We start from the raw sequence: 23,649 nt of genomic DNA, 5'->3' as shown, positions 1-23,649 counted from the left end.
ATTTTTTCTCTCTGCACTGGTCATCTGAATGTACTTTTGCCTCTCAAGTATACCTTCTATCTGCATTCTTTCAGTCTCTAACAGCAAAACCACTTTTCCAATGATTTGCTGCTTCATGCTAGGCAAGGAATATCAAGTTTTTTATTCCCTCACAAGAAAACCTGTTACTGAACAAATCTGTCTTGTGCCATAAAAGCCAGAAGCCAACAAAAAAGCATCAGTGGTGGATGCTTTTTTGCAGGTTTGTGTCCTCTTCCCCTGGCCCGCAGCTACAGCACTGTAGGTGTGTGGGAAGCAATGTTCTGCAGTCATGCATTTTACTTCATGGGAGCCAATTTCTTGTTCTGCATCAAATCAAATCAATGAAATTCAATCACTTGCCTTAAACAGGCTGGATTAACAATTTCCTGAACTTCAAAACTGATACCTATGGGTTGTATCAGTCTAAAACCTCCATGATATAAGGAAGAGGGTGAACGACTGTACAACATAAGGGCATTTATTACATTTCAGGTTTCCTCTGCTGAATTCAGCCTTATTAGCATTTTCTATCTGTGTTCTGCTTTAATTATAGCCCAAGTCTGTGTGGCACCCGAGTCTCTTAGCCTTTTTAAAGAGGTTATTTTCTTTGTAAAACCAGTGCATTTTCTCAACGTAGCAGTCAATGTCACTGCCGGAAAGTTTCCTTGGTCAATGGGACACGAATTGTCTGGAAGCACGTCCTAGAGAGCCTTGTTTCTTCCAAGCAGGGAAGGGCGCAGAGGGCTCTGCGCGTCCCGCATTCCCCTGCGATGGGAAGCGGCTCAGGCGGGACTCCCGACGCCCGTCCCGGGATTTTTTTTATCGGTGAGGAATTCCACGGAGAAGATCTGGGCGCGGAGCCTGCGGTGTGAGCCAGGCGCAGCTCCGCCTCCCCGTCCCGGCTGCGGGGGCGGCCGTGCGCTTATCCCGGGACGGGGCTGCTCCGCGGGCTCCGGGACGGCGCCGCCGCCGCGGGCAGGTGAGCGGGGCGGGGGCTCGGGACGGGACGGGACGGGATGGAGGGCGGCGGGGGGAGGTCCAGCCGCGTTCCAGCACTCCTGGGCTTCAGCAACGAGCTGTTCTTAGGGGCCTTTAGTGCCAGACATTGAGGAAACCCTCGAGTCTTCGCGGTGTTGATGTTTGGAAATGTTAAATGACAATTCCAGGTGAAGAAAAGGGACAAGTGTAGGTGTTGGGCACTTGCGGTATTTTACTGGTGTCTGAGCAGGACAAGTACCACATCTGAACCCAGATGCTGCTCCTTGTACACCCTCTTCATACACCCGACCATGTGTGCTCACAGGTCAGGAAAGCCAGCCATGTCCTGGGCTGGATCCCAAGCCGTGTGGCCAGCAGGGTGAGGGAGCTGATCCTGCCCCTCTGCTCTGCTCCAGGCGTGAGCCATCTCTGGGGTTTTCAGTCTAGTGAAGACATGGGCCTGTTGGAACAGGTATAGGGAAGGATCAGAAAGATGATCAGAGCAGTCTCTTGCGAAGACAGGCTGAGTGAATTGGGATTGTTCAGCCTGATGAAGAAAAAGCCTCAGGGAGATCTCATTTCAGCTTTTTAGTGTGTGAAAAGGACCTACAAGAGGGTGGGAGAGGGACTTTTTACACATGCATGTAACCGGCAGGACAAGAGGGAAATGGCTTTGAACTGGAAAAGGGCAGTTTAGATTAAATATCAGTAAGAAATCAACCATAAGAGTGATGAGATACTGGACCGGGTTGCTTAGAGCAGTTGTGGATGCCCCATCATTGGCTGTGTTGAGGGACAGGTTGGATTGGGCTTTGAGCAATCTGGGCTAGTGGAAGTTGTCACTGCCAATGGCAGGGGGGATTGGAACCAGATGCTCTTTAAGGTCCCTTCCAACCCAAACCATTCTATGATTTTATTATTCTTCTAGCTCTTACCTGTCACGTTTTTGGCAATCAAGCTGAGCAAAGATGGTCAGCCAGGGGTAGTGACTAATACCCACATGCTCAATCAAACCCAAGTGGTAATTCAGTTATTCATGTTTACTGAGGCTGTAAATGGGAAACAGTGTTCTGGGTTTAGTATCCTCAGTGTGTGAAAAAGGTAGAATGGCTGCAAAAACCTGGGGGACTGAGCTCTATAATGGCCAATAGTTTCTGTCTGGAGGGGATAGACTGTTCATTTTTGGGATGGATGTGCTGAAGGTGGGGGAAGTTCTACAAACACAGGAGGGTACAAGATGGGTGGATTTATGGAGAAAACTAAAGTGGGTGGTGGCAGGGTGAGACCAAGAAGAGAGTTATTTTCCATGGAACTGCCACAAAACATCCAGGAAATATAAAACTGGGCTTTCATTTACATTGAAAAGCAAGAGGCAGAATTGTAGCTGTTAGATGACTCCCCTTATGAAGCAGAACAATTGAGTTTGGGCAAAGAGTAGGAGCCTGCCACAAGAAAGCAAGTGTTAAAAAAATTCTCTCTCCAAGAGTCTGCAGTTACCTTACACTTGCTTCTGTGTAAAGCATCTTCTCACTATGCTCTGCTAAACTTATTGCCAAGAGCAAACTAGCAAGCAGCAGGACCAAGATTATGACTCTTCAGTCATGACTGAAAGCCAGCTACAAGGTTTTAATTTTAATGTAGTAAGACTCTTGTGACAGCTTTGTTCTTCCTGGGATTATAGTGTTGGTAAGATTATCCTTATCAGCAAATGATAAGCAAGACCTTAGGATCTGAACAACTTGTACTTCAGGAGACTTTTGTTGAAAGGGGAGCTCCTCTCTAAGTAGGGAGACAGTAATTCTGTCTTTCTCTGACATCACCTGTAATTTTACACTGTAGATACAGTGATTGCTCTGGAATTCAGTATGCTTTAGAGGTGGAGCCCAAACAAATACCTCACATGTCAACACATATGTTGTTCTCTATAAGAATGAAATCACTCAGAACGGTAGCCTTAAGTCCATCACTAGATAAGGAAAATGTAGACAATTTCAAAAGTGTTTGTTTGGGCTTTTTTGTTAAACAATACAACACTATACTCACTTGTTAACCTTTTAGAGGATATTCAGTATTGAAGTACATTGGAGCTGCTCCTGGCTCAGGTTTGATAAAAGCAGAAAAGAAATTTCTCCCTTTGATTTGACATTTGGAGCAAACCAAAGCCATTATGAGTAAATGTGTTTACTTTGTGGTAGCACTCCTGCATTGTCTCCTCCTTGCATAATCAAGGAGGTTGTTAGTAACAGGGTTACTTTGCAATAGGCAATATAGTTGTAATAATTTCATATATGGTATTTGGTAGAAAGAATGCTTCAAAATTGTCTTTGGGGTTTCAGCAGGGAACTGGTGAGACATAGCCAGTGGAACATGGAAAAATAGAAGTCCTGTCCTTTTGTAGCCCTTTGGTATACTGACAGTAGAGGAATGCATTTGCAATGTTGGACTTGCATCATATAGTCCAAATATCAGGGTCCAGGTTTCAATGATTGGAATTCATTCTTTTCTTATAAATATTTGATGTCATCTGCAACTGAACTGTGAGAGCAGTAACTGAACCATAGTTGAGTACCCAATTTCCAGAAGAAGCCATGCTGCTTCTAGCTGTTCCTCAATCAGTCAATCATTTATTCTTTTTCTACCCTTGGATTCAGCTGGAATGATGTTGAATTAGCTTGCATCTCACCCATCCAGCTAATTGGCAGAAGGTGAACTCTGTATCTACACAACTACTTACAGATCTCTTTGGTCAAACCTGTACTGTTAAATCTGTTTTGTAGGTTTTTAAAAAGTATAATTTTGCACATCAGCACATTTTACTTTCTTTCTAAAGCATTTTTCTATTGTCTATATTGAACTTAAAAGCAAAAATTAGTAAGATGTTCATTTATATTGTAATCTGTGAGCTAACAAAGTTAAGGGTTGTGGTTTTCCAGCCAGCAAGTAATTTTCTGCTACATAAAAATTGAGTTGGAGGAAGAGGATCAGTGGAATGTTACATTGCTAAAACTGATCAATGTAAACATCCTATTAATATTAGAAGAAAATTCTGAAAATGCTGAATAATGTAGAACATAGATTCCGTTCTTATTTGGTGGAGATTCTACTACTGATGGATACTTTATTGTCATGCTAGTTGATGACATCATTCATTGCATATATGCTCAATTTCAAAGAGATTTATTTTTTAATAAAAATTTCAAGTGGCATTGGTAATATACGTGCATAATACCTATATACCAACCTAAGTTTGGGCTGTTCCCAAGAGTGATTTTGCTTGTGCCTGCATTTTCACTGGCATCTCTTTAGCAGGGAGCCAGGAGATCCTGAGGGAGATCAGGCTGGGGATAAGAACAGAGAGTGAATCACTGGTAGAAGGATGACTTTCAAGTAGCAGCTCATGTGTGGCTTAAAGTGACTCTTTAAGAAGCTCCTGTTAAAACTATATAAGCATGAAACCTGTACAAGCTATTAAACCTCTAATTTCTTCAAAGAATGGAAGTGAATTTGTTTACAAGGTCTGTTTCCCACAAAATTAGAATGAGTGGCACCAGTTACCAGCTTCTCAGTTATTTTGCCAGAAGTTTATCTGGCTGTTGAGTCTGCAATTAATTACTCATGCTTGGAGGCTTTGGAATCATTTTAAATCTTGTTGATAGATTATACAATCTCTTGTTCATCAGTGATCTGTATATCCAAATTAATCCCTTTATCATATAGAGGTTATTATTGGTGTCCTTGATATGGATATGAACATTTTATCTATGATTTTAAGACACTTTTGCTGCTGGCTGTAGTAGTCTGTGTTCCAGATCTGACCCCCCAATAACAATACAAAATCCACTCACTTCCTTCACCTGTGTTGCAGGCTGAACAAATTATTCCCAGTACTGCTCAGTATTTCTGATTCAGTAACCTAAGGTAAGCCCCCTTAACATGGCCTTTTCCTGGGCTCTGTCAGCACAGAGCTTGGCACACATTGAAGATTTGTAGTCCTTGTTCTTATCAGAACTTTATAAACAATAACTTACTATAGAGTAGCACCACACCATCAGTTTTATCCTTCTTAAACACTGTCTAAACAGATATTTTAATATCTGAATCATGCAGACTATTCCTTTTTTTCTTTTATGTTAGTGATAAAACCTCTTTTCAGTGAAAATATCCAGATCTTCCTATATCTTAGTGAGGCACCAGTCATCAGGATATAAACAATTCTATATTAATTCTTGTTACTTTTTGTCATACTGGTTTCATTTTTTTTAACCACATTGAGCATCTTTTAACACAGTGCTTGCTTCCTTTTTCTTTACTTCCAGCTTGTGCTCTACCTATGAAACTGCCTTTATCTCAAACCAAGAGTTTTTGCACTTTTAATCTTCTGATTCTCTCACCCATCTCACTGCAGAGGGGAGCAAGTGAGTGGCTGTGTGGTGCTCAGCTGCCTACTGGGGTTAAACCAAGTGCTCCTTTTTGGTGGCCGGTGTGGAGTTCAAAGGGTTTGAGATAAGGACAGATTTCATTGGGGTGTGGGAGACCAAATTTATAGCTACTGCAGCTACTCATGCTGCAGGGCTTGCCATGATGCATGTTAGGCTCTAGTGCTTGTTCATGGCTGCTTTCCACTTTTGCTGTTTGCTGTACTCCTGGTCAGCTGTAATTCTGCAGGGAGCTGTGCTTTACACCAGTCCATCCCTATATTCTACCCAAAGCTTCAAAGAAGGAAAACAGAAGTGTACAGCAGGTTTGATCATATAAGTACAGCTGTGAAGACGTAAAGTCAGAGAAGTCTGAGCTTGCTGTATTTTCTGATCCCGGCATTGACTTTGGCACTTATGATTTGTTTCTTGTTGGAACTTGTTCTGGTGGTGGGGTGGAAAAATCCACTCGTTAAACAAGCAGCAACCTGATTGAGGCAAAGAAAATCTGTATTCAGTTATGGATTACTGAGCTGGATTGCAATGTTTAAATCTCTGGCTAATGCTCAAGGCTCTTTAAAGCAGCCAGTGATGCTGGAGTGCTCTCACATTCCAGTGTAACCACTACCTGCTGCCAGGCAGGCAGGGTCAGCTGTAGGAATGGACTAACTAGGGACTTGCATGTGGAAAACATACCATGGAGCTCTCCTGGCCTTTGCTAGGGCTGGAAGATCTGAAAGAAAGGTGTTGTAAGGATAAGGGGTGAAAAGCTGCTCGTCCCAGTGTTAACAGCAGTACCAATTGTTGTCCCAGACACTTCCAGGCCTTGTGAAGAAGCCATGACTGCCTTGGTTTTGCTGCTATCCCTTCAGCTGCTCACTCCCCTGCTAAAAATACTATTCACTTACTCTCTTTTGAGAGAAATTATCTGATCAGCCATGTTGCAGGGATCCTGAGGCTTTGTTGAACTCCAGTCCTTCTTGTTTCAGCCCCTATTCCATAAATACATGGACAATCTCTTAGCCAGCAGCTATCTTAGCATGACAGAGAGACACAAAATATTTGAACTTGGGTTGTGCCAAAATAAGGATAAGGTGTATTTACAGAAACCTTTTTTCCCAAGTTGAGAAACTACAGCTTTTTTTTTGTTTGTTTGTTTTTTCCTTTCTTCTCCATGCAGGACATGCTTGGTAGAAAAGAATCCTGTGCCTCAGGACAGTTACCAATGACCAGCCTCAGCTGCCTTTTCTATGCATTGGAAGAATGGACTATTGTGGAGCTCCTGAAGAAATACCTTTTTCATCTGATCATTGCCTCACTGACAATTAGTGCAATATTAGTTTTTTTTATAGTTCCTTTAACAATTGTCTTTTTCATTTACCTTACTAATATTTTGCTTTTAATATACCAGAGGAACAATGAGTTAAAAGCAGATCCCTTGAGTGATGTTTGGAATAGTGTAAGAAAAACTATAGCAAGCTTTTGGGATGTATATGCAAGAATATGGCATGGTAAGTACAACAGGACATGTTTGAAGTATTGAATTACAATAAGTGGTAAATACACAGAAGTTTTAATTTTTTTCTTCCATATGGATGCAAATAAGCTACATTTATTATACTTTGTATGGCTTCTTTGAACAGCCTGCAGTATAGAACTTTCTCCACGTGCTCCTAGGATACTGTCTGCTCTAATTCCATCCAAATGGCTCATGGCAGGAGCTGTAGCAGGGATGGAAATGAAGGCAGACAAGGTGGAACAGAGCTCTTAGTTGGCAAAATCTGTGTCTTTCCCAAGCCTTTGTATACATTAGCCTTTTAGTCTGGCTCCACCTGAAACCTAAACCAAATGTTGGAAGAGTCATGATAAGGATTCATAGAAGTTCATGTCTGTGAGGAAATTCCCTCTCACTGTGAAGTGAATATATTTAACTCCTGTGGAGAGAACCTCTCTTTGGGATTCTTAAAGATTATGGTTTCAATTTAAACATGTCACCTTCTCTAAAAGAGAAAAACTTAATTATGGAAAATACCAAACTCTTCATTCTCATTGACACAGAATGGAGATTCATACTTCCAGATTTCATGAAAGTATCCAGACTGTTGGCCACTATTTCTGAAAATGAAGCATTTTCACACTAGTTGCTAATTTTTTTTTTAAGTATTATTATTGTACTATTTACAAAAAGTTCCAAATGGGAAATAATTACTTTAGTTCCCTCACTGGGAAAAATGTCAGGTTCAAGTCTGATATCATGATTAAACTGACCAACAAATCAGTCTAGTGATATGCTGTGGTGTCTGAGGGACTTTCTTTGGGCTATTGACCAAAAGATCCATCCAGAACTGAATTATTTTGAAAGCTACTACAGAGGCTTTCACAAGTCTCTGAAGGTCACTTAACAAAGTAAAAAGTTTTCCCTAAAGTGCCAGATGATTTACAGATAACATTGTCAGTGTATTGCTTTCCATCCCAAACAGGTTATGAGCTTCATGGTGTGAAAAACCTCCCAGAAGGACCAGGAATTCTTGTCTATTACCATGGAGCTATTCCTATAGACTACCTTTACTTTTTGTCTAGGCTGTTTCTGTGGAAGAAAAGACTTTGCCTGTCAGTAGCTGATCATTTTGTGTTTCGTTTACCAGGTAAGAACCTGTTCTCCTGTATTTAAGCTTCTTGGATTCAAAACCTGTCCTAGTTTTGGTGAACTTTATATTTACTATATTTGAAAGAGAGCTTTTAAACTAAAAGAATGCTTTTAGATTTTTAAACTAAAAGTTGGTAGTTGTAACAGGACAAACAGAGTAGCATTGTCCTGTCTTTTCAGTGTAAACATTGGTAAATCTTCCAAAGCAAGCAAATAGAGATTATAATCCTTTTGGGATTAAATGTCATCCCTCAGTAGAAAGTGCTGGATAGGACTCTACTATTGATCTAGTCCTGACTGGTCAGGAGAAGACACAGAGAAGCAAAAATAATTCAATTTTAGAAAGACAAGGCATAAAGAAGAGTGTCCAGAAGGAATAGCAGGGGAATTATTTTAAGGCACCTTTATGTCACTAATATTGAAAGCTGTTTTAAAATAGAGAATAGAGGAAGCTATTTAAAAGGACACTCTTTGGAAAACAAAGTTTTCCTGAAAACAAGTACTATAAACTCAAGTAAATTTGATGCTAAAACCATACTCAGGCTCTCCTATAAAGTGTCCTTTCTTAAGTAGGACTGGAGAAGATTAAAATAATTTTCTTAAGTCTACTTAGTAAATACTGTGTTGTACTGAGCACATTGGAAGTAAGAAGTCATCAAAAGATGATTGCCTTTTAAGAATACCCTCAAAAAAGGAGAAAGTTTAGCAAAACCTTGCAAGGGAGACTTCTTTTTTTAAGGAATAAATAAGAGGGTACTGTTGAAATTGAAGTGTCCCTAGCACAGATTTTTATTACAAATATGAAATACACATTTGTTATGACTAAGCAACACTCTCAGCTGTGCAGTTCCTGGACTACTGGTGTGTTCATAAAATATTGATTTCATTATGTTCATGCTAGAGCAACAAAAGGGGGCAAATGCTGTGTCAGCCTTCAAAAAGACTATAAAAAGACATCTGGTAAGAAAGACTACAAATAATTGAAGTTAGACCTCCCCACTGCATTAGCAGAAGATGTGGCTAAAAGTGAAATTCCTCCCTAACCTTCTTTTGCTCTACTCTGCTTGCTTTTTGCAAAGAAATGTTACACTTCACAGATGGGTTCTTTAAAGATTTCTCATGAGCAGATGCTAGACCTCAGTTCAGTTTATTTACAGGATTAATTACACTAACAGGAGATTTCTTCATGTGAATTAATAAGTCTCTCCATCTCAGAATAGCTGTTAAGTAATAAAGCAACAACAAAAAAAAAAAGGACAAGGATGATTCAGAGGTGTGCTAGGGCTTCCTTTGAAAAGCTAGGACATCAGACAGAAGCCTTGCATGGCTGAGGGATAAAAAATTCTGTGAGACCTAGAAAAGGGGAATAAGAAGTGATAATATTTTCATGTGATACATTATAATTCTCATAAGTTTTAAAGCCAAGCAAATGAAGAACCTCTTTGCTTAATAACAATATGATCTTCCTGACTTGAGGATGAAACATATGAGTTCACAATAGGATTAAACAAAGTCAACCTCTGTCTTCGACAGAAAGATCTATTAAGCATCTATTAAGCATACCTTTAAAAAGATTTAAATACAGTTAAATTACAGGATTCAGCACTGTGATATCTATTGCCTTCCAAAGTTTTTGTTGCAGACTTCGGTCAGTCCAGTTCTTTCAGAGCCGTTGCTTCCACTTATTGATATAAAAAACATTATTTTCAAACTATGCTTTTTGAACAGGGAATTTGAAAATTGTGGAAATGCTTGTTTGCTTTCTATCAGAGTTCCAAACGGATATATTTAAAATACGAAGATAATATTAGAAATCATAGAGTAATTCTATGGTTCTCAATCTGTCCTTTAGAGAAATCCCAGTTATGGAAACAGAGGAAGGAGATTCACTGTGGTGAATTCATTCATGATTCATTCATGTGGTGCTGAAATTGCCCTGCTAGTTTCTGTCATTCATGCATCTTGAGATGCATGAATTTGATCCACATAGTTTTCAATTTGACCACAAAATACTCAATTAAACAGCTCAAAACCTCAATGTTTAAAATGTTAAATGTCCCATTTTAAAAGAAGACCAAAAATAGCTGCTTGTCAAGTATTTATTTTGTACAAATCTTTATTGTACTGATTCTTTTTTCTGTACTAAAATATGTAAAAAGGAGAGAGGAATAGATGCTTATTTTCTGATTTCTAGCTGTGACCCACAAGTTTTGTTTACATAATTTGTTTGATAATTATGACATATAGCATGTGGAAGCATTTTTTAATTGAAGCGCTCCTGACAATATGGTTCATCTTCATAATATTTGGGCAAAACTATTGCCAGGTATTTGTCATTTTGCCAGCATTTATTCTGTAGGTGTCTTACTTCCTTCATAAAAATTTGTCTTAGCCTAAATATATAAATATAAATATATAGCTACTAAATTTAAATTTAGTTGTAATTTGGCTCCTCCATGCAAACAGCATTTGGGATATATATTGTTATATTAATGTACCTTATTTAAATTATTATTATTAATTGTTAAATGCTCCTTATTTATTTCAGGACTTAGGTTATTGTTGGCTGTGACGGGTGTCATACCAGGTACAAGGGAGGAGTGTCTTGTTGCCCTGAAGAATGGATACTTGGTGTCCATCTCACCGGGTGGCGTTCGCGAGGCGCTGTTCAGTGATGAAAGTTATCAGCTGATGTGGGGAAATCGAAAAGGCTTTGCTCAGGTCGCTCTAGAAGCAAAAGTGGTGAGTGCCATACATTACCAACCCCAGTTTATGCTTCTGCATATCTGCTTCACTATAAAATGCAGCTTAGGAGCATTTGTTGGAAAATCTTCCAGGAAAAATGGTTGGGAAATAAAGATTTCATTTCCTTTTCCCATTGCTTTCCTCAAGCATATTCATTCACAAGGATCAAGAGTTTTGTGGAACTGTCAAACTTTTCCTTGACTGTTTCAAAGCATCCATATCTGTGGTTCCATGTCTGCAGTTCCATCATGCAGGCATCCAGTGTTTCATCTTGATTGTATTTCAAGAATCTTCACTATGGTCCTTCTCCATTCTGCCCTAAGGTTTCATTCTTTTTTTCTTATCCTAATAGAATTACATCTTTATCTTACTTCAACATATCCAGTCATTTCTTTATGGTTCTTTAATGTATTATTTTATCTTATTTATTCTGTGAGGGTCTAGGATTTTGTCCTTACCTTTACTTTTCTTCATATTTGTGAAAGATTGCATCAACTAACTCAAGGTGTCTCTACATCAGTGTCTGAGTTTGAATCGTGTGCACTTTTGAAGCAGTTTGTGCATTTCCCTCACCCTGCTTTCATTCACATCAAAAAACGTGTTAGAATACTGGAACTGCTTTCTGGCTGAAACTAAACCAAAATTGGAACCTAATTCTCTCCAATGTCAAATGGTCTTCAGTCAATGGTGCCAAACAAGAACTAGTTCTAGATAAAAACAGAGCACTGAAATGTGTTCAGTGTGGGTGTCAGATTCTCAGCATCCTCTAGATGTGTGCTTCTCTTGATTTGCACTCCACCAATGTACTCATGGCCAAGGTTTCAGTTAGTTTCCATATGGATGATGATCCACAAATACAACCTTCTACCACTAGCTCTGACTTCTTGTATCTAAATCTATGTGGCAGACTGTTTTTCTGATACAGTCTCTGGGAAATTATTTTATTTGGGGTGACATGCAGCGGAAAGAGCAGCAACCCTGTCTTTTTCCTAACTGCCACTCCTCATCATCATCACCACCTCGACACACAAGCTTTCTGCCTTAATTTAGACTTAGCATACCTAGTGATTTTTGTGTCTGACAATACTGGTGCAAATCCAGACTTTATCTGTTCTATCATGCACTTTCTGCTGCTTTCTCATGAACCACACAATCATCACTTTTTCCTCTTATTCTTATGAATATCCCATCACTTGCAGTGCTCTTTGATCTTCCACATAAAGTTTTCTGTCTATATAGGAGAAGCTGTACAGGGAGTTGAGTTCTTCCCATGAAACTTTAATTTCTTAACATCCCTTTTTATGCAGTTATATCACTTTTGCACCTCATCTGATTTGCTGCTTCTCAAACTTTGTTTTGGTCTCTTGTGCTATGGATCCTAGTACAAAGGCTCTGAAGTTGCAAAATGCATGCTTCAGGCAAATATTTCTTCATAACTCTAAATTATTGTGGGGAGATAATTAAACACTAGAATAAAATTAGGGGCATTTACCCAATGGATAAAATAATTTTAGGCCTGGAATCCTGTTTCCACATCTTGTCTAATGTGGCCTTTAAAAAGTCAGGTTTTAGGTGCTTCTGTTCTGTTTCCTGTCCTTTTTCTTGAAAGAGTAAATGTTAATCATAATAATTCATGTGCTGTGTGGGGCTGTACACCACCACTACAGGGAAAGTATCAGAGTGTGAATGGGATAAACTCAGTCATGGGTTTCACATGGGCGTCTTGAGTTCCCTAATAGTCTTCTTATGTATTAAATTAATAATATGCTGAAACAGTTAGAAAGAGTTGTCACTTTCAAAACTTGAGAGATTTCTATTAATTTTGCTTTCATCTCTGTCTTTCAAGCTGCTTCAAACATCTGGAAAAAAATTTGTCAGATGTTCTCCTTTCACATGGAACCTTACAGTAAGGCAATGTTACAGGTTGTGGATTTTTAAATAGAAATTGAATTAAAAACTCTGAGTGCCCTTACATAGATTGCCACCCCGATCAAAACACATCACAAGAATCCTTGCCAGTAATTCTCCTAATTCTACTAGTCTTCCATAATATAGAAGCACGTGGAAATTACTGAATAGTAGTACATAAAATTTTTACCTCCTTTTCTTGACAGATTTTGGGTTTGGTTCTTGATGGGGGTTTCAAAAATTTTATATATTGAATTGGGTATTCTTTGAGGGTAAGATTCTTGCAGTGTGAAAGAGTCTTGTGGTCCTTTGCATAATGTTTGGTAAAAGAGGCACTATGTAGGACTGTTACCAGGAGGGCAGAGAGAGTATATTATCCTTTCACAGCTGCTAGCCTGGACTTACCTTTACAGTGCTGGCAGTTCTTATATCTCTTTTTATTACCCTCATTCAGCTTTGTGGGTTTTTATGATCAGGAAGTCTGATTACATCCCTGCATGGTGGACATTGCTGTAATTAGCTTGCAAGCTTCACTGAACTTTGGGCATCATTGGTATTTATCTGGAAATCTGCAATCAGACAAACCCTAGATAACTGAACACTAAAATAAAAAAAAAAGGAACTGCTGTGCATTTAACAGTAGAGGGGGCAATATTAACCTGATATATAATTTCTTATATAAAGTTAGGTCCACTGTAGTGATTGAATCCTACCTTTTGACACATTTCAAGTTTGATTATTTGTTCTTGCTGTAGCCTTTTCAATACTGACCAGACTAGTCTTCCATGCTGACCAAAGACTGGGGTGTAGTGGATGCCAGGCATCCATCAAAGCCTCTCTATCACTGCCCTCCACAAGTGGTCAGGAGAGAGAAAATAAAGCAAAAGATTCAAGGGCTGAGATAAAGACTGGGAGAAATCACTCACTGAATACCATTACAGGCAAACCAGACTCAACTTAGGGATATTAATTGCATTTATTAGCAACAAAATCAGAGCAAGACAATGAGAAGTAAAGTAAAAGTCTTAAAAACACCTCTTGCCCCACCTCTCCCTTCTTCCTTGGCTCTACCTTCTTCTCTGCAGAAGGCACAGGCAGATGGGGAATGGGGGTCATGGCCAGTTTGTTGTTTCTGGCACTGCTCAGAGAAGAGTCCTTCTCCTGTTCTAGCGTGGGGTCCATACCACAGGAGACAAACTTCAAATTGAGTCCATCCCCTGAGCAACAGGTTCTCTATGAATATGTGGGTCACTCTTCCACAGGGTGCAGTCCTTCAGGGACAGCCTGCTCCAGCGAGGGTCCCCCTTAGGGTCACAAGTCCTTCCTGCTCCAGCATGGGCTTCTCTCTCCATGGGTCTGCAGACACCTGCCTGGAGCCTGCTCCAGCACTGCTTTCCTGCAGCTACACAACCCTCTTTGAGGCATCCATGCCCTGGTGTGGGCCTCCTCCATGGGTGGATCTCTGCATTGCTGGGGTCTTCTGTGGGCTGCAGGGGCACAGCTGCCTCACCCTGGGCTGCAGGGGAATCTCTGCTCTGGAGCATCTCCTCTCCCTCCTTCTGCACTGACCTTGGTGCCTGCAGGGCCACTTCTCTCACATTTTCTCACCTTGTTCTTCTCTGTCCACAATTACATATGCACAATAATTTTTTTCCTTCTTAAATATGTTATGACAGAGGTGTTTTGATCATTCCTGATGGGCTTGGCCTTGGCATGCAGCTCATCCATCCTGAAGCCAGCTGGCACTGGCTCTGCCAGACATGGGGGAAGCTTCTGGCAGCTTCTCACAGAAGCCACCCCTGTAGCTCCCCCTCTACCAAAATCTGGCCACAAAAACCAAATACACTGGGGATAGACTAATCCAGATATCAGAGCTTGTTCTATTATGTAGCAATTAACATAAGTTTGCTAATAGTTACTCAGATATCATGAATAAAAGCAAGATAGAATTATAAGAGTATTTTAAAAGTTTCTCTACATACAGTGCAGCCCTCAACCAAAGAACTACACACACTTTATCAAAATTGTGGTTAATAACCTGTCACAGATTACTTGAATGGAGATTTCAAGACAAAACCAACTTTATATATGAATAGACATTCCCATCCATCATATAATATTACAGAAGTTCAATAGTTCTTCCACTGAAAAAGTTGAAGAAAAGCAAACAAGGAAGGTAGTTTCAGCCTCAGTCCTTACTTGTAAAGTTTCTGCATTTCTGCTTGTAAAGTTTGCATTTCTGCATGAAGTTTCCACTTCATTTTGTGTAACTACTCTGCTTAACAGGAGTCAGAGTGTTACTATTTAATGTTATGACTCAGTGTATCTGTAGGACCTATATTTGTTTCAGTCAAATTCATCCATGATTTTCAGAAATACTCTCAGTCTATGGCTTGGTTTTTGCAGGCTAATGGGGAGGGATCATAATTTCTGAAGATCCCTGAATTTTACTTGTGCCAAAAAATTCCTTCAAACTGAGTTAGGTGAAAAATAAACAGGAGCTATGATTTTTAAAATTCTCTTGTATGGGCAAGGGGTTTGGACTACCTGATCTCCAGAGGTCTCTTCCAACCTCAACTATCCTGTAATTCTAAGATTTTCAAGCTGGCTGGGGGTGACCCGGCTCAGTTCCAGCACAGCAAGTATAAATGTGTTGGTTACTCCAGATCTGGTTGTGCTGCTTTAGAAATGTAAGATTTTATGTGCATACCTGTGTTTTCCAGATTAGGGACTGAATGTTGCTGCCTACCCTGCACCTCAGTTGCTGATCATTATATGAGAGTAACTTCTGCAGTTACCAGATTTCTTTATAGCCTACCATATGTTTCTCTTGTACTATTCCTAAAATTTAAAGTGCTTTGTTTGTGTGACAGATAGGTTTCAAACATTTTACATCTTAGCTGTACAGTATTCAATTAATAGTTGAAACAAAGTTTAGTATTTTTAGAGTCCAGTACTTATATATTTTTAAATGGCATTACTGATTACTTTTTAAGGGTTTATTTCTAACAGTTTCCCTTAATTTTGCCTTCTGAAAGGTTTACTATTACAGCTTTATGCATGTTTAATACTTTTGTTCTCCCTCAGGTACTTTTTCCTTTTAATGTTTTATATCACTATGAGTTATTTGGTAGGCTCTAGTTAGGTATTTTTCCTGCTTGTTTTTTTCTCATCCTGCAGCTTCTGTTCTGTAGTAGTGATTCTTAACAGTAGGAAAGTCTTCTGGACAAGTTGATCCTACAACCTGTTCAAATTAGAGTTTCAGGAAAAGGAAAAGGGACTATAGAGGAGAAAAAAAATCTTTGCATACATGGATACAACTACTGTCAGTCTGTCTACAAACTACGAAATCTTACCTCAGGCTGTAAAGCATGACTGTTTCAAGTGCAGGTATCTCAAGCATGTCTCTTTTCAGTCACAAAGATGAAGTGACCTTGTTCTGTAACCCTCAGAAGGTGTGTAGTCCAGGTCAATGAGGACACACAATTGCCTTTTTTGGTCTCAGGGATCTGCAGAAGTCTTTTCCACTGAAGTTTTGTCCAAACATTACTGCTTCATTTAGACCCTATTTGAGAAGCAGATGAGACGAGCCATCCGTGAATGTCTGCTTGCTTTCTGCAAGACTTCACAAACTGAATACTTTCCTATTCACCACTCACAATGAAAGCTTTAGACAAAGAAACCATGGAAATTTGCTTTATGTTCCAGTCAGTGATATTGCAGTAAATACATAATATAGAAGTTATATAAAACCTAGTACAGTGTCAGTAATTTTATTTACAGATAGTGACTTTAAAACAGATGTTTATGGCAGCTGAAAAATAGCATTTTATTTCTATTCTGGAGTTTTTAAAATCAAGATTCCTTGTTTACTACTTAACTAACTGGTAATTTCCCTCTGCATTTGAGTGAGTTTCTTAGCTGCATTAGCAAAATAAAGCAGAAATTCAAACCTGGTATAACATTTCCACCTTTTTATTTTTTTTCCTACTTCCTTAGCCCATCATTCCAATGTATACTCAAAATGTCCGTGAAGGCTATAGGATGTTTAAAGAAAGAAGTAAGAACTTAAAAATCTATTTTATGTATTTTGAATGTTTTATCTTTTTTCTCTCAGATTTTTCTTGCTTTTATCTTAGATTTTGCTTTTCAGACTTTTGCTTACTTTGGATTCTCTAACACTTGCTGTGGGTCACAGGGAGCTCAAATTTGGAAACAGCTTGTGCATAAATGGTTTGTGTGTGCGATTTGTCTTATTTCTCTGGTCTATTTGACTTATTTCTCTGGTCTATTAAGTCTATGAAGCTTTGTTTTGGTGGACAATTGCTTCAACTTGCTTCAACCTGTAACAACTTCCTGACTATCAAATAAAGCATGGATTTTTAAGAAGTATTCTACATTAATCAGATTTCATGTTTGAATTGTGTTTACTGTGACTATAATCTCACTTTTTCCTCCCATAAACAATTTCAGGATTTTTTAGACAGTTATATGAAAGCACTCGATTGCCTTTTACTCCTCCATACGGAGGACTTCCAGTTAAATTTCGCACATACATTGGGAAGCCAATCCCTTACGACCCAAATATAACTGCAGAAGAATTAGTTGAAAAGGTAAGTTCTCTCTCCTTGCAATATTGAACGACATACTTTGCCTTCTACTATAGGTGCACTTGAAACCAGTTTTTTGCATGCTTGAATAGAGACAAATACACTTTTACTAGCTTGTTCACCTATGTGCAGTTGAAGTTTGGGATTATTTAATGTACAAATATCTATCAATAAATATTGACGTAGTAACAGTTGATTGAGATGCCCTCATCCTTTCCAAATATATGAGCTCTGTCTTCTTGTTATTTCAACTTTGTTCCTCCCATGCCTTTGATAACTTTGATAATTATGATAATTGAAATGATGTAAATTATGTTTTAAGTGCAGTTTTCAGTAACTGTGAAAATAAATTTAATAAATAACAAATAACTTTGAGAATCTTCACCAAATAGCATAGGGCTCTAGAAGCAAAGTGCTTCAAGAGCTTCAATCTCATTGTCAAAATAAAAATGTTAAAAAGTTGCATCCAAAATATAAAAATATTTTGAGTACCTACAGTTTGGTGAAATTAGTGATGCCCAAGAGCATAAAAGTGTTTATAGATCTAGAGTTTAAGCATTTTTCAAAATATAAAGCTAAACTGAAAATACAGCTTTAAATTTTTTCATGGAAGATGAGAGGAGGATTTTATGAGAAAAAAATAATCTGCTACAACTAGAAATACACAAAAAAATCATCTGTCAGAAATCACTCAGTATAAAACACCTTGCTGCACCCAAAAAGATGCAACAAGGCTAGTTTTTCTTCTTTTGCTTTCTTTTTTCTTTTTTTAAGGGTCTACTGCAGGTTGTGCTGAGCTTCACAAAAGCGAAACCAGAAAGACAGGTTTGGTCTGTTACAAGGGAACAGGCCCAGCAAGCTGTAGAGTTTGCTCTTAGCACCTTTAGGAGGTTGGAAGCAATATGACTACCCTTATGGTTATTCATATTCTTGTATTTTAGGGGAACAGTATTTTATGTACCTGCAAAAGTGAAATTGAAATTTCCCATGATATTGATTTACCTTACTAAGACAAACCTTCGGCTGCCCCCTTTGACCACTACCCACTTTGGTGGGAGTACAGTTAGGTCTTCTGTGGCTGATATTACTTAAAAAAAAAGGTAATTTAAATGAGGCTTGACGTGAGCAGTGGCCTGGCTGACCTCTCTCTGATCCTGCCCTGCAAAGGAGTTAGGACATGAATCTGTCAGGTTTTGCTACTCCTTTTTTTTATATTTACAGAGATATTCTCCTATAACTCTGGGGTAGATCAGTGGAGTATGTAGCTACACTTATTTGAAGTTTAAACACATGAGGGAAAACAAAAGATAATTTCTTATTTCTTTTAGAAATATAGAATATTGTATTCATTCTCTTCCTAGACTTTCATTTGACTCTCATGTAAAGAGTATTATGAATTTTCTTATTATGTGCATGCTGTAGATGATAAAATTATGGGAGAATTCATGTTGGGAAGGACAGACAGAGGTTCCTACTCCAAATTCCTAGTCCAAGATAGGTCAGCTATAAGATCATATAAGATGAGTCAGGCTTTATCCATCATTTTTGATGAAAATTTTCAGGGATGGGAGATTGCGGAAACTTAATGTTTGAATGTGTTAAAGGCTACTTTGACTAAGTAATGACCACATTTGATATATCTCAGTAATTTCAGCCTACCCAAAATGCAGTCATTGTTTTTGTTCCTTTCTTTTCCAAGAAATGTGTCATTAGGACATCTAGTTAATATAAAACACTATTTTCTTACAGTAGAGCTATGTGTGAATTTTGCCTCTTGAACCTCTGAGAACTTAGTGATTATACTTTTCTCCTGTGTATAAAATAGGTCTTTAAAGGCAAATTTCTCTTCTCTTTTCAGACCAAGGCTGCTGTCCAGGCTCTCATAAGCAAGCACCAAACAATCCCAGGCAGCATATGGAAGGCTTTACTGGAGAGATTTGATAAACGTCGTAAAAGTGATTAGAATGCTCATGTTAATCGCATTGGTTTTGCAGCATACAGTAAAAAACCATGTCCTACAGCACTGGTAACTAATAGTTGCTGTTAACCAGTTTAAATTACAAATTTCAACAGATTTGGTGGAAGTAAAAAATTAACCTCTAGAAAGTTCCCCCATGTCTTTGAGAATATCCTGAACTAAGAAAGACTGATGAAGATGACTTCTGTATAATAGCAATGCAACAGCTAAATTCCCCCAAAAGAAATCATGCAGCCAAGATTTTCCTGGTTCCTAAAACAAGTTTGTACTTACATCTGAGGGCTTTAGTGGTGTTGTCTAGATCTGTGTGTTTGTGTTTTGAGCACAGTCTGGTTTCACAGCAGAGCCTCAGGATTGGGGTTGTCCAACCAGAGACCACCCCACAGGGAGCACCTTCCCTGATGGGCTCCAAGCAAGACATGTCAGAACAAACTGTCTTGCTTTAGATAATCAGCTACTGCTTACACCATCCTCCTAGAGACTACAAAAAGAGACAATCCCATTAAAACAGATGTTAGACTCCTTCAAACACATCAGCCTAGTAGTGTGTACCCTGGAAAGCAGGACTGTGTGCATCCAAGACTTCTTCCCCACAGAAAAAGGTTTTTTAAAGAGGGGGAAAAAAAAGCTTTAGTTCAGCATAGCAAATATTGCAAATACATGTAGAAGGTAGTTTCAAGTCTGAGCTGGTTCATGCATGCTCTATTGCACCACATAATAGTTGCCTAGTGGATGAGGCTGCCCCAGCCTGAAAACCCCTGGATGGTGTGTGCAGTATGGTTGTGCTGTATTTACTCAAATCTCCTAGTGACCAGGCTCAGGGGGAGCTTTCTCTGGCAGTGCATCTTTGAGGCTTATCATCACTGGTGGTTTGCCTAAAAATGCAGTAGTGCAACACTGCTGGCACACATTGAACCAAAATGCCTGTTTGGAAAGGCAGTCTTGTCTTCCTAATGCAACTTGTGGAAAACTGAGAGTTAGCACAGAGCAGAATGTGTTTTTACAGGCTGTGGGATGTTGTTACTGGTGGTAGTGGGACAACTTTGTGTAATCTATCCAATATGCCACTAAATGCAACCAACTCTTAACTTCAAAGACCAAGATAGGTAATTTTTGTGCCTCATTTTCCTTCATGTACTTTTAATATGTAAATAATCTTTCCTCTCAACATCCTAAAAGGTTACATAGCATCTAAGGAAATATATGTAATGTTTGCCCATTTTTCAGTAGAAAATGAAATCTGCTCTTTGGATTAAAATAAATTCTTCCCTGACCCTGCCTCTTCACAAGTATTTCTTGCACATCTGGTGAAGGGAGAAGGATGGACAGGTGAGTTATTTCCCTGGACCAAAAAGACAGGAATCCTGTCAGATCCTGTCAACCCTCAAATCTGTCTTAAGATACAGGAGTCTTTACTTGAACACCTTAACTATAACTGCTGTGTACAGGCATAAAGATTTTTCTCTTAGCAGAGACTCAGCATGCATGGGAGATGATGAACTAAAGCAGATCAAGATGCAGACTGATATGCCTGGACATAAGCAGGAATTCAAACCATGAAGTCTTACATGCTGCACTGCAGCAATACAAGCTAAAATTCAAAGACTGAGCTTTCAAGGGAGAAAAGGAACTAAAGGAAAAGGTTATACAATACTAAAATTGACACAGATGAAGAAGCAAGAGGAATTATAAGTAACCAGAATGTAAAGGCTTTCTTTGTATTGCAGAAACTGTAGAAGGACCAGACAGAATCATTGTCTGACTATCCTGTTTTTCAAGTACATTAATACCATCATGGAATGTGTCCAAAGAAGGGCAATGAAGCTAGTGAAGGCTCTGGAGCACAAATCTTATGAGGAAAATCTGAAGGAGGTGGGGTTGTTTAGCCTGGAGAAAAGGAGCCTGTGTGGGGACCAACACCTACAACTACCTGAAAGCATGGTTGTGGCCAGGTGGGAGTCGGTCTCTAATCCCAGGGAATAAGGGACAGAACTAGAGGAAAAGAAAGTTGTGCTGGGAGAGGTTTAGACTGGATATCAGTAAAAATTTTTCACTGAGAGGGTTGTCAAGCATTGCAACAGGCTGCCCAGGGCAGTGGTGGTGAAGTCAGCATCCCAGGAGGTATTTAGAAGATGTGTAGATGTGGCATTTGCAGATATGGTTTAATGGTGGGCTTGGCAGAGTTAGGTTATTGATTGGACTCAATGGTCTTAAACTTCCTTTCCAACTTAACAATTCTGACTCTGTGACCAATTAACCACTTCAGTAATCAGAATTTGAACAACCTTTCAAATGCCATGCTCTCTGATACATGATACTAGGAGCCATGCTCCAACTCACAATGGAGCACTAACCTTGGGTAGGAGATATGTAATCAGAGTGCTGATTATTTTTAAAAGCAGATATTTCTGTCTCTATCTCCTCTATTTCAGCAGCTGTTAATATCTTCTAACAAGGTTTAAGTTCTTCCCAGACTATTACATCTTTTAGCAGCACCACAGTGTTATTTGCAGCTTCTCTGAGTAAAAAATAATTTCTATTTTTTGTCTTCTGTCACAGTTGTCTAAGAGTATTTTCTGGGGTCTCAAGATGATGATAGAGAAAATTATTACTGAGAAACAGGAGGGATTTTGAATTATATATGTTATTTTTCTAATAAAAAATTGTAAGCAATTTTTCCAGAAACCTTATAGTACTGCCCTAATAATAAGCAGTTATTATATTATTTTTGTGGCTCACTCTAAATTTTTACTCTTTTTAGAGCAGTATTATAGAAACTAGAACTGAGAACTGGTGTTATAGAAATTAGAGTTCTTGTCATACAAATAGAAATGTACTTGCAGATCAAATCACTCCCTTGATATGCTTATTTTTTAGCCTCTCCATCATACAATCAAAAAAGAAATGAAAACCAGCAAATGACCCATGCCTGCCTCAAAATGAAAACAGCATTTATGACTTTTGTTAGGTATAGTTTGCCCAGTAAATAATGCAGGAAAATTCTGGTTTGGTAACTTTTTGTGTATAAGATTTTGCATAGGGGAAGAATATGATATTGATAACAGAGTAAATTAATAAAATCATAGAATCATAGAATACCTGGAGTCGGAAGGGACCCAGAAGGAGCCTCGAGCTCCAGCTCCTGGCCCTACACAGGACAGCCCCAAGAGTCACCTCACCCCATGTGCCTGTCAGAATTCCTCTTGAGCTCTGGCAGGCTTGGGGCTGTGACCGATTCATTAATTGGATGACAGTGGAAGCAGTTACATGGTAAAGAGTTTATTCCTTGGATGACAATGCACGCAGTTACACGGTAAACTGAGTCCAACTGCTAAAGTGAGCAGCTGCAGACATCCAACAGGCAGATGATGTACCTGTAGAAGAGAGCTGGTCAGAAAAGCACAGCAAGAGGGGATCTGGAAGAGCTGGCCAAGTACATCCCACTGAAGGCTCAGAGTGCAGCCATGGCAGTGTTCCATGCCATCCTAGCAGGTAGGGTATCTGCATCAATACCTGCGTGTGCACCTGGTGTCACTGGAACACTACTTACTTCTTGGATTGATTTTTATCTGTGAATTCATTATTTTTTTTAATTTTTATACCTAAATCCAGGGATTACACCCACAGCTGTCGGGCAGCCAGGAATGCCTTAACAGCACGGTGAATGCTGCGTCCGAACCGGAACGTGTCTGGAACGCTGAGGTACTGCAGTGGGTACGGTGGGTGCCAGGCATGGATGCTGCTGCTGCTGCTGTGGCAACACCAGCGGGGTTGGAGGAGGAGGAGGATTGCACCCACCTGGCAGGTACCAGGGAAGGGGTGGCTGGGAGGCATGCGGTGCTCAAGGCAGGAGGGTGAGCAGTGGGTGCCTGCTGCTGGGGGCTGTTTAATCTGGAGAAATGGAGACTCAGGGGTGACCTTATCACTCTCCACAACTCCCTGAAAGGAGGTTGCGGCCGGTTGGGGTTTGGCCTCTTTCCCCAGGCAACCCAGCGACAGCATGAGAGGACACAGTCCCAAGCTGCACCAGAGGAGGTTTAGGTGGGACATGAGGAGGGAGCTCTTCACAGATGAGACATTGGAATGGGCTGCCCAGGGGGCGGTGGAGTCCCTGGCGGTGTTTAAGGAAAGGCTGGACGTGGCGCTCAGTGCTGCGGGCCAGCTGTCAAGGTGGTGTTCGGTCATGGGTTGGTCCCGATGACCTCAGCGGTCTCCCAGCCCAATCCCCCCTGGAACTCCGTAGTTCCGGGCTCCCGCCCGCGCCGCCAGGCGGCGCCCTCTGCCCCCGCCGCCCCGCCCCTCCCGCTCGCGGGGACCGCGCGCCCCCTGGCGGCGCCCGCCCCGTGC

The 23,649-nt window shown here is 39.8% G+C and overlaps 1 protein-coding gene across 1 annotated transcript; it reads left to right on the top strand.

Moving 5' to 3' along the window:
• Positions 1-940: 940 nt before the first annotated feature.
• LOC129126797 (DGAT1/2-independent enzyme synthesizing storage lipids-like) lies at positions 941-22,575 on the top strand. The gene is made up of 7 exons (XM_054642999.2): positions 941-1,000; positions 6,595-6,925; positions 7,895-8,059; positions 10,610-10,803; positions 16,714-16,774; positions 17,188-17,327; positions 19,183-22,575. Exons 2-7 carry the CDS (start codon positions 6,598-6,600, stop codon positions 19,285-19,287), a joined length of 993 nt encoding a protein of 330 aa, XP_054498974.2. The 5' UTR covers positions 941-1,000; positions 6,595-6,597; the 3' UTR covers positions 19,288-22,575.
• Positions 22,576-23,649: the final 1,074 nt, after the last annotated feature.

The sequence above is a fragment of the Agelaius phoeniceus genome, chromosome 1 (assembly GCF_051311805.1).
Source record: "Agelaius phoeniceus isolate bAgePho1 chromosome 1, bAgePho1.hap1, whole genome shotgun sequence".
Classification (NCBI taxonomy): domain Eukaryota; kingdom Metazoa; phylum Chordata; class Aves; order Passeriformes; family Icteridae; genus Agelaius; species Agelaius phoeniceus.
Note: the sequence above shows the minus strand (reverse complement) of the source record. Positions and strands in the feature narration are given on the sequence as shown.

Coding starts and splice junctions, on each gene's coding strand:
- LOC129126797 (XM_054642999.2), top strand. CDS start 6,598: ATGCTTGGTAGAAAAGAATCCTGTGCCTCAGGACAGTTACCAATGACC. Junction 6,926..7,894: donor ATATGCAAGAATATGGCATG/GTAAGTACAACA, acceptor CATCCCAAACAG/GTTATGAGCTTCATGGTGTG. Junction 10,804..16,713: donor TCGCTCTAGAAGCAAAAGTG/GTGAGTGCCATA, acceptor CTACTTCCTTAG/CCCATCATTCCAATGTATAC.